The sequence below is a fragment of the Apus apus genome, chromosome 15 (genome assembly GCF_020740795.1).
Source record: "Apus apus isolate bApuApu2 chromosome 15, bApuApu2.pri.cur, whole genome shotgun sequence".
Classification (NCBI taxonomy): Eukaryota; Metazoa; Chordata; class Aves; order Apodiformes; family Apodidae; genus Apus; species Apus apus.
The window spans coordinates 1263131-1280595 of record NC_067296.1 but is presented as its reverse complement, the minus strand read 5'-3'; the positions used below and the strand labels follow the sequence as shown (position 1 = coordinate 1280595).

General features: G+C 48.2%; 1 protein-coding gene across 1 annotated transcript; it reads right to left on the bottom strand.

Annotated features, from left to right (window-relative positions):
• Positions 1-4612: 4612 nt before the first annotated feature.
• On the bottom strand, positions 4613-17415 carry NFS1 (NFS1 cysteine desulfurase). Its single transcript, XM_051633517.1, has 12 exons — positions 17126-17415; positions 16342-16458; positions 15427-15510; positions 14610-14762; positions 13489-13582; positions 12874-13008; positions 11367-11524; positions 9519-9624; positions 8813-8894; positions 7376-7459; positions 7166-7255; positions 4613-6379 (listed from the first exon to the last, which is right to left on the bottom strand). Exons 1-12 carry the CDS (start codon positions 17399-17401, stop codon positions 6316-6318), a joined length of 1443 nt encoding a protein of 480 aa, XP_051489477.1. The 5' UTR covers positions 17402-17415; the 3' UTR covers positions 4613-6315.
• Between the last annotated feature and the right edge of the window lie 50 nt (positions 17416-17465).

Genomic DNA, 17465 nt, shown 5'->3' with positions numbered 1-17465 from the left:
ATTCGTTCCACGTCAATGAGTTCCCAGAATTCTTCTACATAGTCAGTTTATTTCCTGGAATTGGCTGTCTTTATGATGATGCCTGCTCGAGGGTCTCCTGTGGGGGTCTTTGTTGATTCTAGTCCGTTCTTGTCTCTGTCCTGTCTCTCCTGGTCCTGTCCCCAGCCTCCCGCTGGTGGGTGGCCCAGGTGGGTCAGAACCCACATCAGTGTGTCTGTAGGAGCCACAGGTTCCTGGAAGACTTGGTGTTACCCCAACCTGCAGGACGCTTGGCAGAGCTGACTGACAGATTCACAAAGCACCTTGTTTTAAAAGCAGCCCTTAGTACAGCAAATTCATGATTTTAGTACATTTTTATTAGGCTGCGTTTCTATTGAATGGACTAACGAGTACCCTGTGACTATCAAGAGGAGGCCTGGAACTCCCAGCACAGGGAAGAACCCTGAGAAGGGCAGTGTCTGACGTGGCTGCTTCGGGCCGGGTTGCGGGCTGGAAATGACAGGTGACCCTGCCCTTCTGAGGGTAACTGCCCCGTGCTCTGTTGTCCTTTCCTCGGCTAAACACGCCTGCAATACCAGTAAGGAGACTGGTGAGCTGGGGCAGAGCTGGGCACCTCGGGCAGCCCGTCCCTGCGCCTCAGGGAACCGGGCACGGCAGCAGCTTCCAGGGAGAACCCCGCGTGGTTGGCTGCAAGAACCGTCACCCCACGCTGCAAACGCTTGTCCAGTGAGTTGGGGAGTCCAGCTCTTCAGTTAGCTTGGTTGTTTTTCACCACTTAACAGAAGCCAGGGCCAAAGCCTGGTGGGTGTGTTCTGCTGGGACAACAGGGGAACCACAACAACTCCCACGCTGTGATTTTTTCCCTGTATATCCCCTTTCTGCTCCCAAATTCTCCTCCTTTATCACCCTCATCGTCTCACAATAAATAACCCAGCCTCATTTATCTTCTCTCTATTGTCCTTGGCTTTACAGATTTTGCACTCTATTTGGTATTTATGATAATGGCCATGAAGTCTGGCAGAAAGACTTGTGATGTTTGCTGTGTGGAACAGCAAAAAAAGCCAAACACAAGAGGACCAAACCACATAATCCTCAGTAGGCCTGTGGACTGTGCATCACTTCAGTGATGCCCTGGACCAGCAGGGTCCTTGCACCTCAGAGCTCTGTGCTGCAGCTCAGCTGGAGCCAAGATGCCCATGGCACAGATTTGCCTCCACAAGCCTCCAGCTGCCTGCTCAGCTCTGCCAGAATTTTTATGGGGAGAGAACACTCCGTTCACTCCGGGTTAACAGAAGCAGATTTGTTTGCAGGGTGGATGAGACGGAACAAAATCCTCGGCTACTATCAGGAGCATGCTAAGTGAGACGGGGTACCAAGGAGGAGCTGGCAGCATGACACAGTTAGGTATCAATAGCAGGGAGCAAAGTGTAGCTGGGAAGCAAAACCATGTTGCAGGCAGAAGGTTAAAAGACAGGGACCATTAGTGACAATGTCCAGAATGCTGTCACATGGATGGAGTGGTAGGCAAGCTTTGAAAAAAGGTGTTAAAAAAGAATGGGATTTGCCTTTATTAGTTCTGGCAAACTACACAGTGTGAGCTAATTTATGTGTCTTCTCCACCTACCCCAAAACTGAAGAAGGGTGCTAGGTACACAACAAGGGGAAAAATAAATTGCACAGGATATGTTCAAGCAAATCTTGAGGAAACCAGCACCCATTGCACTGATTCCACATCTGAAAAACATTTTCCTCCTTGCATTATACTTTTGCTACACTGTAAGTCTGGAATCATTCCTTCACATCCCAGGGTCCTTCCTTCTCCAGCACCCTAGAGATACCCTTCTGCAAAACAGCCTCTGGTCCTGTTCCTTCCTCTGTGCAAGGATGTGGTTTGGATGAATGAACCCAGTTTACTAAATGATTCATACAACTTTGGATTTTCCTTTATGATTACTACCTGTCAACTGCATGTCTTAATTGTTTCCAGTTCATTTAGAAAAATGTACAACAGAAATAATCCTCACAGATGCCTTCCCTGAAATACTCCTCACTCCTATTTATACTGCAAATCTGTCAGTCAGTGGTGATATCATATATCCAGTATTTTGAAACTAAACACCTTGTTTGTTTTATTACACCTACTCAGCACAAAACCACTTTGATTGTTCCATCAGTATGAGATTTTCTTCTCACAAGAGCATTTGATTCCAGCCTTTTTTCACTCCTGTGTTTCAGAGAGGTATGAGGAACATCACCTGTCAGAGCACTCAGCTCCCTGAGCACTCAGCTTGTCCATTTCAAAAACAGGCATTTGCTTTATTCCAGTGCAGGACCTTATTCATCACCCTGAAATCCCATCAAAAATGTCTTTAGTGGAGAAGATGTCTCTTAGGCCAACTTCTTGGGACTCAGCTTTGGGAAACTGTGTCATTTCAAAGCACGGGGCACACACGTTGTTAGCAGAAACAATCTGACTGAATACAGGTGGACTGTGACTGCACTCACAGCAGCCACAAACAGGCCGATCAACAGATATAACAGATCAATCTGGTACAATATAACTGATAAGGGGCAGTATTTTGCTGGCAGCAATAGCATTGATATCAATTGATATTAAAAAAACCCAACAAACCCAGTAAGCTTTTAGCTGGTTGTATAACATTGTTGACACAGTTGATAACTGACCCTCTTGCTGTCTCCTGCAGTCCAGAACAGGAAACTGTCCAGTTCTGCATTAATCCCTTCCTGAAGAACTATTTGGTCATTTTTGTAGTTGGTTGATGTATCATCTACCTGCATTTAGAAACACTACAACCCATCACAGGTAACTTTTTGCTCCCCTTGTGTATCACTGAACCATCTTGCACTGCTGGAAGTTTATTCTATTCCTGTGTGTCATGCTTAAAAACCACTGTAGCTAAACCCTCACAGTCCTGGTATCCTCACCTTGTATGTTGAATTTAATGCCTTGCAGATGGTCCCAATTAGTAACAAAAAAAACCAACAACCCAACACAACCCACCCCAAACCTCACAAAACTCCACAGAACCCTCACATCTGAGTTACAGGCAGTTCCATTTGCAAATAAAGTTGTAAATAAAGACATTTCCTTCCCCATACAAAAAGCTTTAACCACACTCAGTGGTGTACAACTAGACATTCATCCTTGGCATTACTTCTATCATAACTCCACTATTAATTCTTCCTCCTCTTGTCCTAGAAGCATTTTCAAACAAACATTTGTTAACAGTGGGAATGAACTGCCCAAACTCCTAGATGAGTAATTTGTATTTTAAATCCTAGCACGTAAGTGGCACCCAGAATCTTCAAGATTTGGGGCCCACTTTCCTCAAATTAATCACAATTTAAGCTATTTGAGGTTTGGTTTTGGTTGTGTTTTTTTTTTTTAAGTGCTCAGATGAAGCTCTGAGTCTGAGAAGAATGATTTGCCAGAAGTCCAGTGTTGACTTGACAGAATCACAGCATCACCAAGGCTGGAAAAGACCTGTAAGATCACCAAGTCCAGCCTATGACCAACACCACCAGACCAGGGCACTAACTGCCACATCCAGCCTTTCTTTGAACACCTCCAGGGATGGTGTCTCCACCACTTCCCTGGGCAGTCCATCCCAATGTCTGATCACCCTCTCCATGGGGAAGTGCTTCCTGATATCCAACCCAAACCTCCCCTGGAGCAGCTTCAGGCCAGGCCCTCTCGTCCTGTCACTGGTTGCCTGGAAAAAGAGCCCAGCCCCACCTGAGCACAACCTACCTTCAGGTGGTTGTAGAGAGGGAGAAGGTCCCCCCTGAGTCTCCCCTTCTCCAGGCTAAACACCCCCAGCTCCCTCAGCCCATTCCATACAAGACTTTCCCTCCAGTCCCTTCACCAGCCTCGTTGTCTCCCCTGGACCTGCCCCAGCACCTCCAGGTCCTTCCTGCAGTGAGGGGCCCAGAGCTGCCCCCAGGACTGGAGCTGAGACCCCCCCAGTGCTGAGCACGGGGAGAATCACCTCCCTGCTCCTGCTGGCCACCCCATTCCTGACACAAGCCAGGATGCCAGGGGCCTTGAGGGCCACCTGGCCACACTGCTGGCTCCTGTCCAACCAGTGCTCCCAGTTCCCTCTGCTGGGCAGCTCTCCAGCCACTGCCCCAGCCTGTAGCTGCCTGGGGTGATTGTGGCCACAGTGCAGGACCCTGCACTTGGTCCTGCTGAACTTCATCCCATTGGCCTCAGCCCATCGACCCAGCCTGTCCAGGTCCCCCTGCAGCTTCTTCCCACCCTCCAGCAGATCAACATCCACCCCCAGTTTGGTGTCATCTGGGAACTTACTGAGGTGGACTCAATGCCCACATCCAGGTCATCCATAAAGATTTGAACAGGTGGTCCCAGTACTGATCCTGGGGACACCAGTTGGATGCAGCTCCAGTCACCATCACTCTGGACCTGGTCATCCAGCCAGTTTTTAACCCAGAAAGAGCTTTTACCAGTGTTCACAGCAAACAAAGTATCTCCTTCTCTCTTCTCTCATGAAAGGCTGTGATGCAGCAACTCCAGGTTGTGCTGCCCAGTTCAGCCAGAGAGGTGGATCTGAAAAGACTGAAAGTAGTCAAATTCAAGTCTTATCTGTATTTTTTTTAATCATTCATGAAACACACAGAACAACTTAATAAACAGAGTTATAGGACATGCTGGGGAAGTGTTATCACATGCTTAATCCAGAAAACATGGCCCAGGGATAAAACAGGACACACACCATCTCTAAAGCCTATTTATGCATATGAGAGTTTGAAAAATGCTGTGATGAAATACAAGGTGTCAGCTCTACAATCTTAAAACTGCTAAAGCTAATAATTTCAAATAGTACAAATGAGGATTAGCTTTGCATTACAAACAACCAAATCTGTCCTTGGTAACAGAAAACCAAAAGCAAGCACAAGCTTCTGTAACACAATCCACCTTGTGAGACTTGGCTTCAGCTTTTACATCACATGGTTGATCCTCGAGGTAGACACCACCCAGAGCTGAGGACCTACTGCCCACAGGAGATGTTAAATCCAGCAGCTACCACAGCAGCCATGCAGCAACAACCTAATCAGAGCTGTCTGCTTATGCAACTGAAACAAAGGCACTTTTGTCATACAGGACTAAGTCTCCTAATGGAAAGATCAGCAAAGGTAAGGAAGGAGAAATGCTGATATGAATTAATCTAATCAAACCCTTTTCAACAGACACTTTCCCTCAGCATTCCAGGGAACGGTCAGACAGAAGTACAGTCTGTCACTCCCAGAGTGTGTTCTTCTCTCCAGACAAAACATTCAGGCTCAACTGGGCAAGACCCCCCAAAGTGACAGAAGCCAATGACCCACAGGGAACTCTGAATAACAGCAAAGGACTCATCACAACAGGAGGAAAAAACAAAACAACAAAAAACCCAGACTGCATGAAGACATTGCACTCTGCTCTGCTCTCCCCACCACCTCCACCACTCCTGCCCCAGCTGAGCTGGTGCTGCAACTGAAGCTGACCTCTTCTGCCTCTTCCCCTCCCCAGTCATTCAAGTTTTCTTTCCTTACTTAGAAAAAAAATTGCATGGAAAAAACACAATAGAAGGGACAGCAAAGTGCATCATCATTGTGTCATAAACTCTGCAAAGCAGAACAACGTTTTGGATTAGTGCACACTGCTCTGTACAAGCATCACCCAAAAAGATAAAACCAAGGAAAAAGAGCAAAATAGCCCCAAAATAGTTTCAGGAAAAAAAAATTTTAAAGTGTTCTTAACTGCACATACAACTTAACTGTGAAGGCACAAAGCCACATGGGAGCATCCTCTTCCTCTGGGAACACCAGGCTTCTTCCTGGCTGAGAATTCCTTGCAACACACAGGGCTGAGCAGCCCCAGCCCAGCTGCTGCTGCAGGATTCCCACCTCAGGCACAGGCCTGGCCACAGCTCTGTGTGCAACCAGAACAGCCACGCAGGGTCTTTCACCCTGAGGAGCAACAACCCATCTCCAGGTTGGCCCATCACTAACACACTGATTTCATTTTCTTATTAGAAAATACATTTCCAAATAAATTATGCTTTAGCATAAATTTCTGGGGTAAATACAAATGTAATGGGTGTGACACCATCCTGTCTTTCTCCAGGATAGACACTACTTTCATTTTTGGCTTCTTAAGACTTTTTGATGAGAAAGGATAGTTTTCCTGTCAAATTGCAAGTGTCAAAAACCAGAAGTGCTGCATAATTTGTTCAGGAATGCACAAAAAAATGCATTTTCTTCCACATCTAGTCCCTGGATAGTGATGTTTATTCAGTGCTGAGTCCATTTAATGCTTTTGAGGTCGATTCCATCCTGCACCATTTCCCAGAGGGGGCTGTAAAGAAAGGAGAAAAATGAGGGTTATCTAAAATCATAGAATATCATAGAATTTGCTGAGTTGGAAGGGACCCATGAGGACCATGAGTCCAACTCCTGTCCCTGTGTAGGGCACCCCAAGAATTACACCATGTGCCTGAGAGCATCATCCAAAGGCTTCTTGAACTCAGGCAGCCTTGGTGCTGTGACCACTGCCCTGGGGAGCTGGTTCCAGTGCTCAACCACCCTCTGGGTGAAAAACCTTTTCCTGATATCCAACCTAAACCTCGCCTGATCTACACAAGATATTAGGAGATGCCCTTCCACCTGCCTTCTCCTTCTGGAGGTCAGTGAGCTTCACAGGCTCAGTCCTCAGCCTACAACACAAGTGCTGAGGGGGCAGGTGCTCCACCCCATTTCCTGCTCCACTGTGGGCACCAAGAATGTGTCTCAGGGACTGAGCCCTCACATCTGACATTGCCCAGGGGAGTCAGAGGCTTTCAGTTTCACCAAAATAAAACAACTTACTGATAGATAAACTCAGTAACACTGTCTTTGGCTTAGAAACTGGTGGGTTCTGCCCTACTTGTGTTCTTACCCAGACAAGGGCAGGATCTGGGAGATTTGTTACCAGATTTGTTTCCTTAAAAATGTGTCAGGAGTATCAAGATCAGGCCCACCACCCACTCTGGCAATACAAAGACACCACCAGATTTTTAAAGCAAACAATTGCTTTCAACTAAATCCAACTCCAAATGATTAGCATCCCTAAGAAGCCTTTGCATCCAGTGAGAAGTTGGCTCACCTCATTTCTCTCAGCCTCTTAACATGCTGGATGCACTTCTGCACCGTATAATCCACTTCTTCTTCTGTAGTGAAACGACCAATGCCAAACCTGAACCAAAAGAAAACCATGAAGCACTAGAATAACGTGCCTATGGAGGCATGGAACAAATCCTACTTTCAGCAGAAAATAGAAACACTTGGAAGCAGGAGGGAGGATCAGCTCACAGACCTGATGGAGGAGTGAGCCAAGTCTTCGTCTGTTCCGATCGCGCGCAGGACGTAGGAAGGCTCCAGGGAAGCCGATGTGCAGGCACTGGGGAAAGGGAAGGCAGGAGCTTTGTTGATGTGCAGATGCTACACTGAAGTAACACCTTACTGATCCCCTCCCTCAAAGAAGAAGTCACTACAGACACGTCATGTTACTATGCCTCTATACAACCTATAGCAGGTTCCCCAGCCTCTTAGAGACCAGCAAGGAACACGAGCAGACACGTGGAATTTTTGCTGCTGAAGAAAAGAATGGAAGGGGCAGGCATCAGAGGGGGTTAAGGACAATACACTAGGAGCATGAGGTAAGAGACAGCACAGGTAAGGCAGTAAGAATAAACACAATGGCAAACAGAAGCTGTGGGGATGCAGACTAAGAGGTAGCATAAGTGAAGGCCATGAAAAAAGACGAAGGAACCAAGAGAGAAGTAGCCAGAGAGGGTAACATGCCAACAGGAACACCAAGAATTAAAAAAAAAAAGACTTCACAAGCTGCTATTTGGCTGCAGAAGAAATCAATGAAAAACAGCACAAAGGAATCCAGAGCAAGATGATCCAATTATAGTCATCGGTAGAGAGAACTTCCATCTTGAAGCAGGAGGCAAATCTTGTTACATGCTGTTACTCAATTTTTACAGGTAGCAACATGCAGCACAAACCCAGAGCTGTTCCAGCTCTGCTGCACAAAGCAGAGATCTTCACATTACAGAAGTGCTCAGCTTCAGGGACAGTCATGTGGAGACCTGCTCTTCCCATTCACTGTGCCAACACATTTCTCGTTAAGAAACACTGACCATTTTGCTCCCAAAGATGAGAAAAGACGAGCATCTTTACACTCCATTAACTTCATCACAAGCATCAAGTTTGACTTAGAAACATTACTGGTCGCTCCTGTACAGAGCTCCATAAAAGTGTATTCCATTTTCTTTCTGGTTTTGCATTAAACACAGGCACTGTGAGCTAATTTAATTCCAGGATTCATCCAGCCTCACTAGATTCTAGTCACAACCTGCCACTCCTGTGCAAACCTGCGGAAGGGCAGAAACTGCTGAAATGCTGGGTGGGTTTAGAATCAAAGTCACCAGCAGTTACAAGTCAAGGCTACTCAGATCACAGGTAACCAGCCTGCAAGGCTGGCAGGCTGGAATTTCTAGGTTGGTTTTTCAGATTTTGTTAGGGTTGTTGTTTTTTTCTTTCAAGATGAGTAAATTTGACCTTCATTTGAAACGTGCCACTTCAGAGAAGCACCAGCTTAGAACACAATCAATGCCAGGCTGACTCATTAACCCAACATGCAACTACAGGGCACAGAGGAGATCACTCCTTAGTTTTCACCTCCATTAACAGACGTTATTTTCTCTCCAAAATATACTGCAATCCTTCCCTACATTCCACCTACCTTCCTGAAGACAGAGCCACATCTTTCAGAGCCATCAGAAGACTCTCCCCTTCCACATACGCAAAGGATAAATTGATGCATCCTACACAAAGGCAAATTAAATAGAAACAAACAAACAAACAAACAACCCTTCCATCAACTGAAATGTGAGGCAAATCCTACCCCACAGGGTAGCACTTGCACAAGGTGTAGCTGAAGTGCATTATCCAGTCACAGCCAATAACACTGAGGAGCTACGAGGATGATGAAGGGACTAGAACACCTGCCTCAAGAGGAAAGGCTGAGAGACCTGGGGCTGTTCAGTCTGGAGAGGAGAAGACTGAGGGGGGATCTAATGAATGTCTATCAATACATGAGGGCAGCAAGAAGGCAGGACAAGCTCTTGTCACTTGTGCCCTGGGACAGGACGAGGGGCAATGGATTCAAACTGGAGCCCAGGAAGTTCCAGCTCAACATGAGGAAGAACTTCTTTCCTGTGAGGGTGACAGAGCCCTGGGACAGGCTGCCCAGAGAGGCTGTGGAGTCTCCTTCTCTGGAGACTTTCCAGACCTGTTTGGATGCCTTCCTGAGTGACCTGCCCTAGTTTTGGTCCTGCTCTGGCAGGGGGGTTGGACTGGATGCTCTTCAGAGGTCCCTCCCAGCCCCTGACATTCTGTGATCTGTGAGCTGGACAGTCCTGAGAGGCTCAGGGCCTTCCCAACATTACCTGGATAGCGATGCTCTCTGTCTCCATTCATAACCACATCAGGAACTTCACTCATTATTTTTGTAACCAGTCGTTCTGCCAGTTGTGAGATTCTCTTATGGTCATACTAGCAGAGAAACCAGAAGAGACCAAAATAATCAGCAGTGAACTGTTTGACCTCACCCTTAACAGCTTCGAGTCACCAGCCACAAGCAGACTGAAGTAGCTGGGTTTGGTTAGACTGGGGAAAGAACACACCTGACACTTGAAATGACACTGTGAGACTTGGCCTACTCCAGAGACTGTCTTAAGAGAATTACCACTTTGCTCCTAGATAGGGTCAAGCCTTCAAAAATATTCCAAACCATCTAGAAAGACCTATATATATAAGCTGCCAACCTGCCTTTCATAACAGCACCGTGTTCTTTGTGTTCAAAGACAAATTAGTAATTAGATGACACACTTTGCAACACAAAAAAGGGCATCTGTTGTGACACATGCTCCCAGTTTCCATAGGAGCTCCCAAACTGTGCAGCACAAAGACATGGACTCACAAGTTACTGTGAACTCAGCTTTTACAACACGTCATCGATACAGTGGGAACTGCCCATGTGCACTGTCTTGTTCTAGACTAAAAAAATGAGATGGCTTACACTAAAAAAGCATTAAGAGACCTTAGAGCACCTTCCAGTGCCTGAAGGGGCTCCAGGAAAGCTGGGGAGGGACTTGTACAAGGGCAGGGAGTGAGAGGCAAGGGGTGATGGCTTGAACTGGAAGAGAGGGCATTTAGGTGAGACAGGAGGAGAAATTCTTCCCTGTGAGGGGGGGCAGACCCTGGCCCAGGTTGCCCAGGGAAGCTGTGGCCGCCCCATCCCTGGCAGTGTTGAAGGGCAGGTTGGATGGGGCTTGGAGCAGCCTGGAATGGTGGGAGGTGTCCCTGCCCATGCAGGGGGTTGTATCTAGATGAGCTTTAAGGTCCCTTCCAACCCAAAGCAGTCTGGGATTCTATGGTATCAGTTCTAGTGCACAAAGACAGCCAGACACACACATGCAATACATGCTTGTTCACAGGCTTGAAAAATCCTTAGAAGAAAACAAGGCTGTACCAGATATGACTTTGTGTAGAAATGCCAAAACTCTGCCAGGCAAAGAAGAGAATCCAGATCTGAGGTTTGTGCAGAACTCAGGCCCTGAAAGCCCTCTGCCCCCTAACACAGCTTCCACAACGTCCAGGCTGGGATGGCAGTTCCCTGCTTGATCCTACCTGGCTTATGCATCCCACTTTGGCACAATATTGAAGGGGTATTACATTCCAGCTGTAGGGAATGTACTGGTGCCCACAAAGAGCAGCTGAGAGAGGCTCAGACCCCTGACTTAGCAGGTCAGCTTTACTGTCCAAGCTAGGAAAAAAGTCTTGGCTGCAAAGCTGCAGTAAACCTGAACTTGTACACATTCAATAGTCTGACAGTGGGTTAGGAAGTCTTATTATTTTCAATGTAAAGTACATCAACATGACTTATTCTGTTTCAGAAATACTGATAATACATGTGCAGAATGAAGAGCTGAATCAAGCACTTCAAGCCGTATTTCACTACATATTTGTACTATCAACCAGTAGTAGAAAACCATGATCCAAACCACTTCAAAAAACAAAAGAAACTCAAGAAAGACTAAAAACAACTTCCCATTACCCAAAACCATCCTTGAAGATCTCAAAACATTTATATAAATGTTACAACATGAGAACTGAATTTCATTCAGGCACACGGACAGAAAAAGACCTAAGGAGTCAAAGACCCAGCAGGCCCTGCTGTGTAATTCCGTTGCATTATTTCCAACAGTCCAGACCAAACACCTTCTCCCACGTACCTCCATCTCTTGCTGTGCCACTTCACAGGCTGCCCCCAGGCCCACAGCCAGAGGGGTGGGCACAGTCCCCGAGCGCAGCCCCCTCTCCTGACCTCCCCCACTCTGCAGGGGTTCCAGCCTGACGCGCGGTCGACGGCGAACGTAGATGGCACCAACCCCTTGAGAACAAGGAAAGGTGTTTCAGTGTTCACCCACCATGCTGGACATGACAAGGGACTCCAGGGTTTGGAAACATTCCTTGTTTTCACAGCAAATGCTTATTTGGACACATCAATGGTGAAAAGTGTAGCAAACACATACAGAAACAGTATTTTATAAGCAATGGTGTTTGTTTCCAGTGTTCCCACTCTTGTCCTTCAGGCTCCTAGAGCTCTGGCCATGGGAGAAGCTCAGTTTCTCCCAATGTGCTTCAGCCACCTGAGCACTCAGGACCTGCCTTCCTTCTCACATCTCCTGTGCACAGCTGAAGTTCACCCCTTAGCACTGAAGTCTTTATGTGCAGCTATTTCATCCACTGATGTTCCCCTACTGGCTTCCAGCTGAAAGCTCTAGAACAACTTCACTCCTTTCCCTGGATCACCAGGCCAGCACCAGCTCCACGACTCCTCTCCCTGTCTTCTCATTAGAGCAACTCATCAGTGGCACCAATCTCCAGGGCAGATGAGATGAGCCAGGTTTTGTCAGCCAGCCAATTTCACTCTCTAGTGTCCTCACCTAGAAACCTCATTTCCACATCTTCATGGGCCTTGGCTCACCTGAGGAGTGACTGTCACCACAGGAATGGCTGCAACTTCTGAGCTAAGTAGTTCTAAAACTTTATGTTTGTCACCTGCCCAAAGTTATTGGTTGAAAACTTAGTCCTCATCCAGAGGACTCTTCAGCTCTCAGAAGAGCTCATGCACAAAGAGAAGATACATTGAAAACATTAACATTTTGCTTTTTGTTTCTGACTAGCATGTGGAAGACAGCACAACTGACTTCTGTCCTACATCCAGTTTTACAAGCTAACAGACCATGACAGTGATAATAGCTGCACTTTTGCTGTTTGGGAGGCAACTAGAAAATCCATGGCTGGATTTTAAACACCATTCTGCAAAGCAGATGCAGAAATGGGATTGGGGGGAGATGCCATTGGAAGCAGAAGACAACCAAAATCCCTAAGAATTTTAACTTTCCAGTTATCTTTTGATCGCCTTGTTGCAAGTTACTCTTGGATCTAAACTTTGCCCTGGAGCCCAGTGATTTCATTTCAAACGGTCCAGCTTCACCCCTCCCACTGCTGCCAACATTATAAAACAGTTTCTTCCTTTGGTGAAGCCACCTCACAACCCACCAGGACTGAAGACTCTTACCACAGCCGTGCCTGAACTGCTCCAAAGTCACCCCAACAACAGACTCGTGTCGCTTCCTACAGTTTAAGTACCAGCCACTATGACAGATGGGTTTGACTTCATACCTTGTGCGTATGGAAACAACGTTTCTCTAGAAAAGCACTTCAGCAAGTTACCTTTTGGCCCATAAATTTTGTGGCCACTGATGCTCATCAGATCAATTTTCATGTCGTTGACATCCATAGGAATTTTACCAACAGCCTGTGCAGCATCTGTGTGGAAGAAAACCTTACGTGCACGGCAGATCTCACCTGGAACAACAACACAAAAGCAGAAATCCCCTCATTAGCCCATCCAGTTGTTACGATCCCAATGATTCACAGAATCATCACAGTTGGAAACGACCTTTAGGATCACAGAGTCCAAGTGCACACCCAGGAGGAGGAAAAAAAAAAAAAGCCAAACAAACAAAACCCCAAACAAGCAGAAAAAGCCCACAACCAAAAACAAGACAAGTCCCCCCATGGCCACTAGAGCATGGCCTGAAGTGCCACATATGCGTGTTTCTTGAATCCCTGCAGGGATGGTGGCTCCTCCCTGGGCAGCCTGTAGATCTGTACTACAAGGCTGGAATTGCTACAATACTCACTCTAAAAGTACTGCATTTCACCCCTTTTAAATTTCACTTCCCTTTTAAACTAAGCATTTTGATTCCTCCATGATACCACACCTGGTGGGTTGCAGCAGTAGCACGAGGCTGTGAAAACAGCCAAAGCCCCGCGGGCACTCACCGATGTCCTGCACTGGCTGCTTCACTCCAATCTCATTGTTCACAGTCATCACAGAAACCAAACTCGTGTCTGGCTGGAACGCAGCCTCCAGCTCCTGGTGAAACATCCCAACAGGCAGAAGTTGTGACTAACAGCAGAAGCAAGATTCCTGCGCAGACCTTCCACCTGTCAGAACGTCTGAAGCTCCAGCCCCCAACCAGCACAACACCAACAAACCCCCTGGCTTCTGACAAGCAGCCCTGGTGGAAGGACTAACCCAGCAAGACACAGAATTCCTGCAGGAATAGGAGCATGATGGATTGCATTTCTGCATATGCTACCCCTGGTATGCACCGTGCCACCTGACCTGACTAAATCAAGTCAGAACAGGCTCTTGCTGTGTCTTAAACATTCCTCTGAACTACTTTCTTTAATGAATTAACCACCCACAAAACAGCTTTAGCCACACCTGGGCACAGGTGGCCATAAAGGAACGACACCATACACGGAAAAGTCATGCAAAGAAAGAGTCTGCCAGCCACGTTCTCAGAGAATGTGGCCAACACTTCTGTGCCTGCAGACCTGGTCTCTCTACCCCCCCACAGACACACAGTGTCTCTCCAAGCCAGGAGACAGGGCCAGAAATAAACCTGACTGTCCTGTCTCACAGGACACAAAGGATGAAACAGGCACGTGAACTTCTAACCACCAGGGCTTGGCCAGTGCACTCAGCAGGGTCAGGTGGTGGGCAGCAAGGGGAGGAGAGCTCTGTGGTCACTGTGTCTGATGCTGGAGTAGCTCAGGTCACCACTAACTTCCATACCAGAGCCAGTTCCACCCCAGCCATCTACTGAGCTCTCTATGGGGTATGGGACCTGCACAGGTACCAACAACAGCAGGTGAATGGTGGGATGGGAGATGGATGTTTTGGTAGAGAAAAAGTCTGGAGCACCAGACAGAACAGAGGATCTTCTCCAGCTGTGATGGAGATTTGACTGTGACTCATTTTACTTGGTGATATTGACCATCCCTCCCTTTTCAGCATCAAGAGGACACAAGGTCCTGTTCAGCATCTATCTGAAGAAAAAAGCCTTCTAAAAACCCTGCTACTTTCACTTCCTTTCTGTCAGGAAACAACCCACCTTCAAATCTATGAGCCCATTTTTTTTAACAGGTAGGTAAGTGACCCGAAAACCTTCTGCCTCCAAGGCACGGCACGAGTCCAGCACACACTTGTGCTCAGTTTGGGTAGTGATGAGGTGCTTTTTTCTGGATTTGTAGAACCTTGCAACACCCTGTCAGGCACAAGACATGAACAAGAAGTTTGCCACTAGATCACTGAGGAAGGCAAGCTTTACACAAAGTGGTTGGAAACAAGACATTTCTCTTTAGATATAATTGAATTGGATCTTCCCTGTTTGCCCCAAAGTAAAGACTCTGAAGGTCCTGAGGTGTAACTCACACAGATGCTGCCACCAGCACTTGTTTTTCAAAACATCTCACTTTTCAAAAAGCCTGTGAAAATCTGAACTGCTGCAAGTTCTAGACACTAGTAACAGAAATGTTTTTTTAAAAACATTTGCAAAGGAGTCATACATGAAAAGTCTGAACAACCCCACTAGAGGTTAAAATGTTACCTCGTCTTGATCAGAGAAGAGCTTATAATCAGCATCTTCACTGGATTTTATGTAAAGATTTAATGACCTGAGCAGCAGGACTGTGTTTGGTGCATGTAAGATGAACAGTGAGTATTCTACTCTGTCCTTAAAACCATGTCCTGGCCACCAAAACATCCCAGTATTTCCTCCAGGTATGCAGCTGAATACCACGTGGAGTAAATCCAGGAATGCAAATATTTGCTAACTAGGCCATCATTATTAATGTTCAAACTGTAGGAAGGATGCACACAGCTCTTCAGAGCATCACTGTAACATAATAAATAGCAGTATAAACATTTACCTTAATTGCCATATTATTTGACTCTGTGGCACCACTGGTAAATATAATTTCCCTTGAATCAGCTCCTATTAAATCTGCAACTTGCTGTTTAAAAAGAAATACAGATTTGATTTGTTAAGATAAAATGCAATGAATTCACCACAGCAAAACACAAGCAAAATGCTTTCAAGAACACCCTCAAGAGCCTCAAAAGGACTAGCCAGTATCTAACAAAGTCATGCTACAGGTGCAATAGTCTAAATATCTGCATTAATACAGACTGCAGAAGGAGCTCGCAGCCTCCAGCAGTGGTATCAAGCATTAGCCTGTCATAAAAGAACATAAAAGTTGAGTAGACAAAACCCCAGCCCATATCACTTTCAGATTGGGTATCAGGAAAAAGTTCATTACTATGAAGGTGGTGAAGCACTGGAGCAGGTTGCCCAGAGGTGATGGAGGCTCCAACCCTGGAGACATTCAAGGTCAGGCTTGATGGGGCTCTGAGCAACCTGGTCTAGGTACAGAGGTCCCTGCTCACTGCAGGGGCTGGGCTGGGTGACCTCGAGAGGTCCCTTCCAACCCCACATGTTCTATGATCACTTCCAAGAAAACAATAACAAAGACCCACACCTAAGATTTGGAGAATGACAGAACAGGAAGTGAGCCCAATTACTGCAGCAGCATAGTTGTGACCTCAGGAACCCAAAACCTTCGGAGCACTTTTGCCTAAAATACTGATTTCTGCCATTCCAGTTGCTCTCATCTCGCTCTTTTTCCTTGCAAGAAAAGTATGGCAGAGCAGAGAGGCAGCTGCTGAACCCAGCCCGTGCAGGCCTGACTCAGGACAACGGTTTGATCGTTGCTTTCTGGTAACTGACATGAGTTTTACCATCACTTCAGTGCTGAAGCCCCAGGCCGGGGCCAGGCTGGGCTCACCTGCCGTGCCCTCTCCATGGCAGCCTCGCTCTCCCAGCCGTAGGCGTGGGTCCTGGAGTGGGGGTTCCCATAGTAGGCTGTCAGGTAGGGCAGCATGCTGTCCAGGACCCGGGGATCCTGCAGGACACACACCAGCCAGCCTCAGAAACAGGAGGAAAAGCATCTCTCTCCCCTCTACACCCCCTCCCTCTGCCCCAGCAGCATCTCTGTGCAGGGGCCGGGTTTGGGTCAGGGTAGACCTTGGAAATTTGAGGTGAGTGTGAGGGTGGTGAGACCCTGGCCCGGGTTGCCCAGGGAAGCTGTGGCTGCCCCATCCCTGGCAGTGTTGAAGGGCAGGTTGGCTGGGGCTTGGAGCAGCCTGGGCTGGTGGGAGGTGTCCCTGCCCATGCAGGGGTTGGATCTGGTGATCACTAAGGTCCCCTCCAACCAAACCAGTCCGGGATTCCAGGACTGCACCTCATGCACATCAGGCTCTGGCACAAACCAGGATCTGGGGCCGTTATGCCTCGTGCCCTCTCACATCACCTTCACCAACGTGAAGATGACCAGGAGAGGGAGGGGATATTTCTGAGCAGAAATACAAGGTCTTAAAAGCCAAGAGGAGTGAACCAGGTGAGTATTCTGGTTCAGCGACCCCCAGGCCGCCCCTCAGAGCAGCCCCGTTCCCGCAGCCCTTCAGCCGGGGGCACCGACCTCCGCACGGCAGTCCCCGTGCCCGGGTACAGGGACCACCCGGCCCTGCCTCCTGCCTCCCCCCGCCCCGGGCAGCCCGGACGGCCCTTACCAGCGGGGTGGTGGCCTGCACGTCCATGTAGAGCGGCCTGGGGCCGCCGCCGCGCCCGGCGGGGAGAGGGGTGCGGGGGGCCGGGCCGGCAGCGCCCGGGGGGGCGGCGGGACCGCGCTGCGCCGGCCGGGACTGCGCCTCGGGCCCCGCCGGGCGCTGCGGGGCCGGCCCCTCATCCCCCCGCCGCGGGGCCGGGCCCTGCGGGGCCGCTCCCGCCGCTGCCGCCGCCCGCAGCCGCGGGGCCGCCGGGGCCGCCAGGCGCCGCCACAGCAGCATGGCGGGGGGGCGGGGGGCGGGGCCTTCCGCTGCGTCACGGCGCGCGCCGGAAGCGGAAGCCGGG

Coding starts and splice junctions, on each gene's coding strand:
- NFS1 (XM_051633517.1), bottom strand. CDS start 17,401: ATGCTGCTGTGGCGGCGCCTGGCGGCCCCGGCGGCCCCGCGGCTGCGG. Junction 14,763..15,426: donor CAAATAATATGGCAATTAAG/GTAAATGTTTAT, acceptor TGTGCCTGACAG/GGTGTTGCAAGGTTCTACAA. Junction 13,583..14,609: donor ATGGGCTCATAGATTTGAAG/GTGGGTTGTTTC, acceptor ATGTTTCACCAG/GAGCTGGAGGCTGCGTTCCA.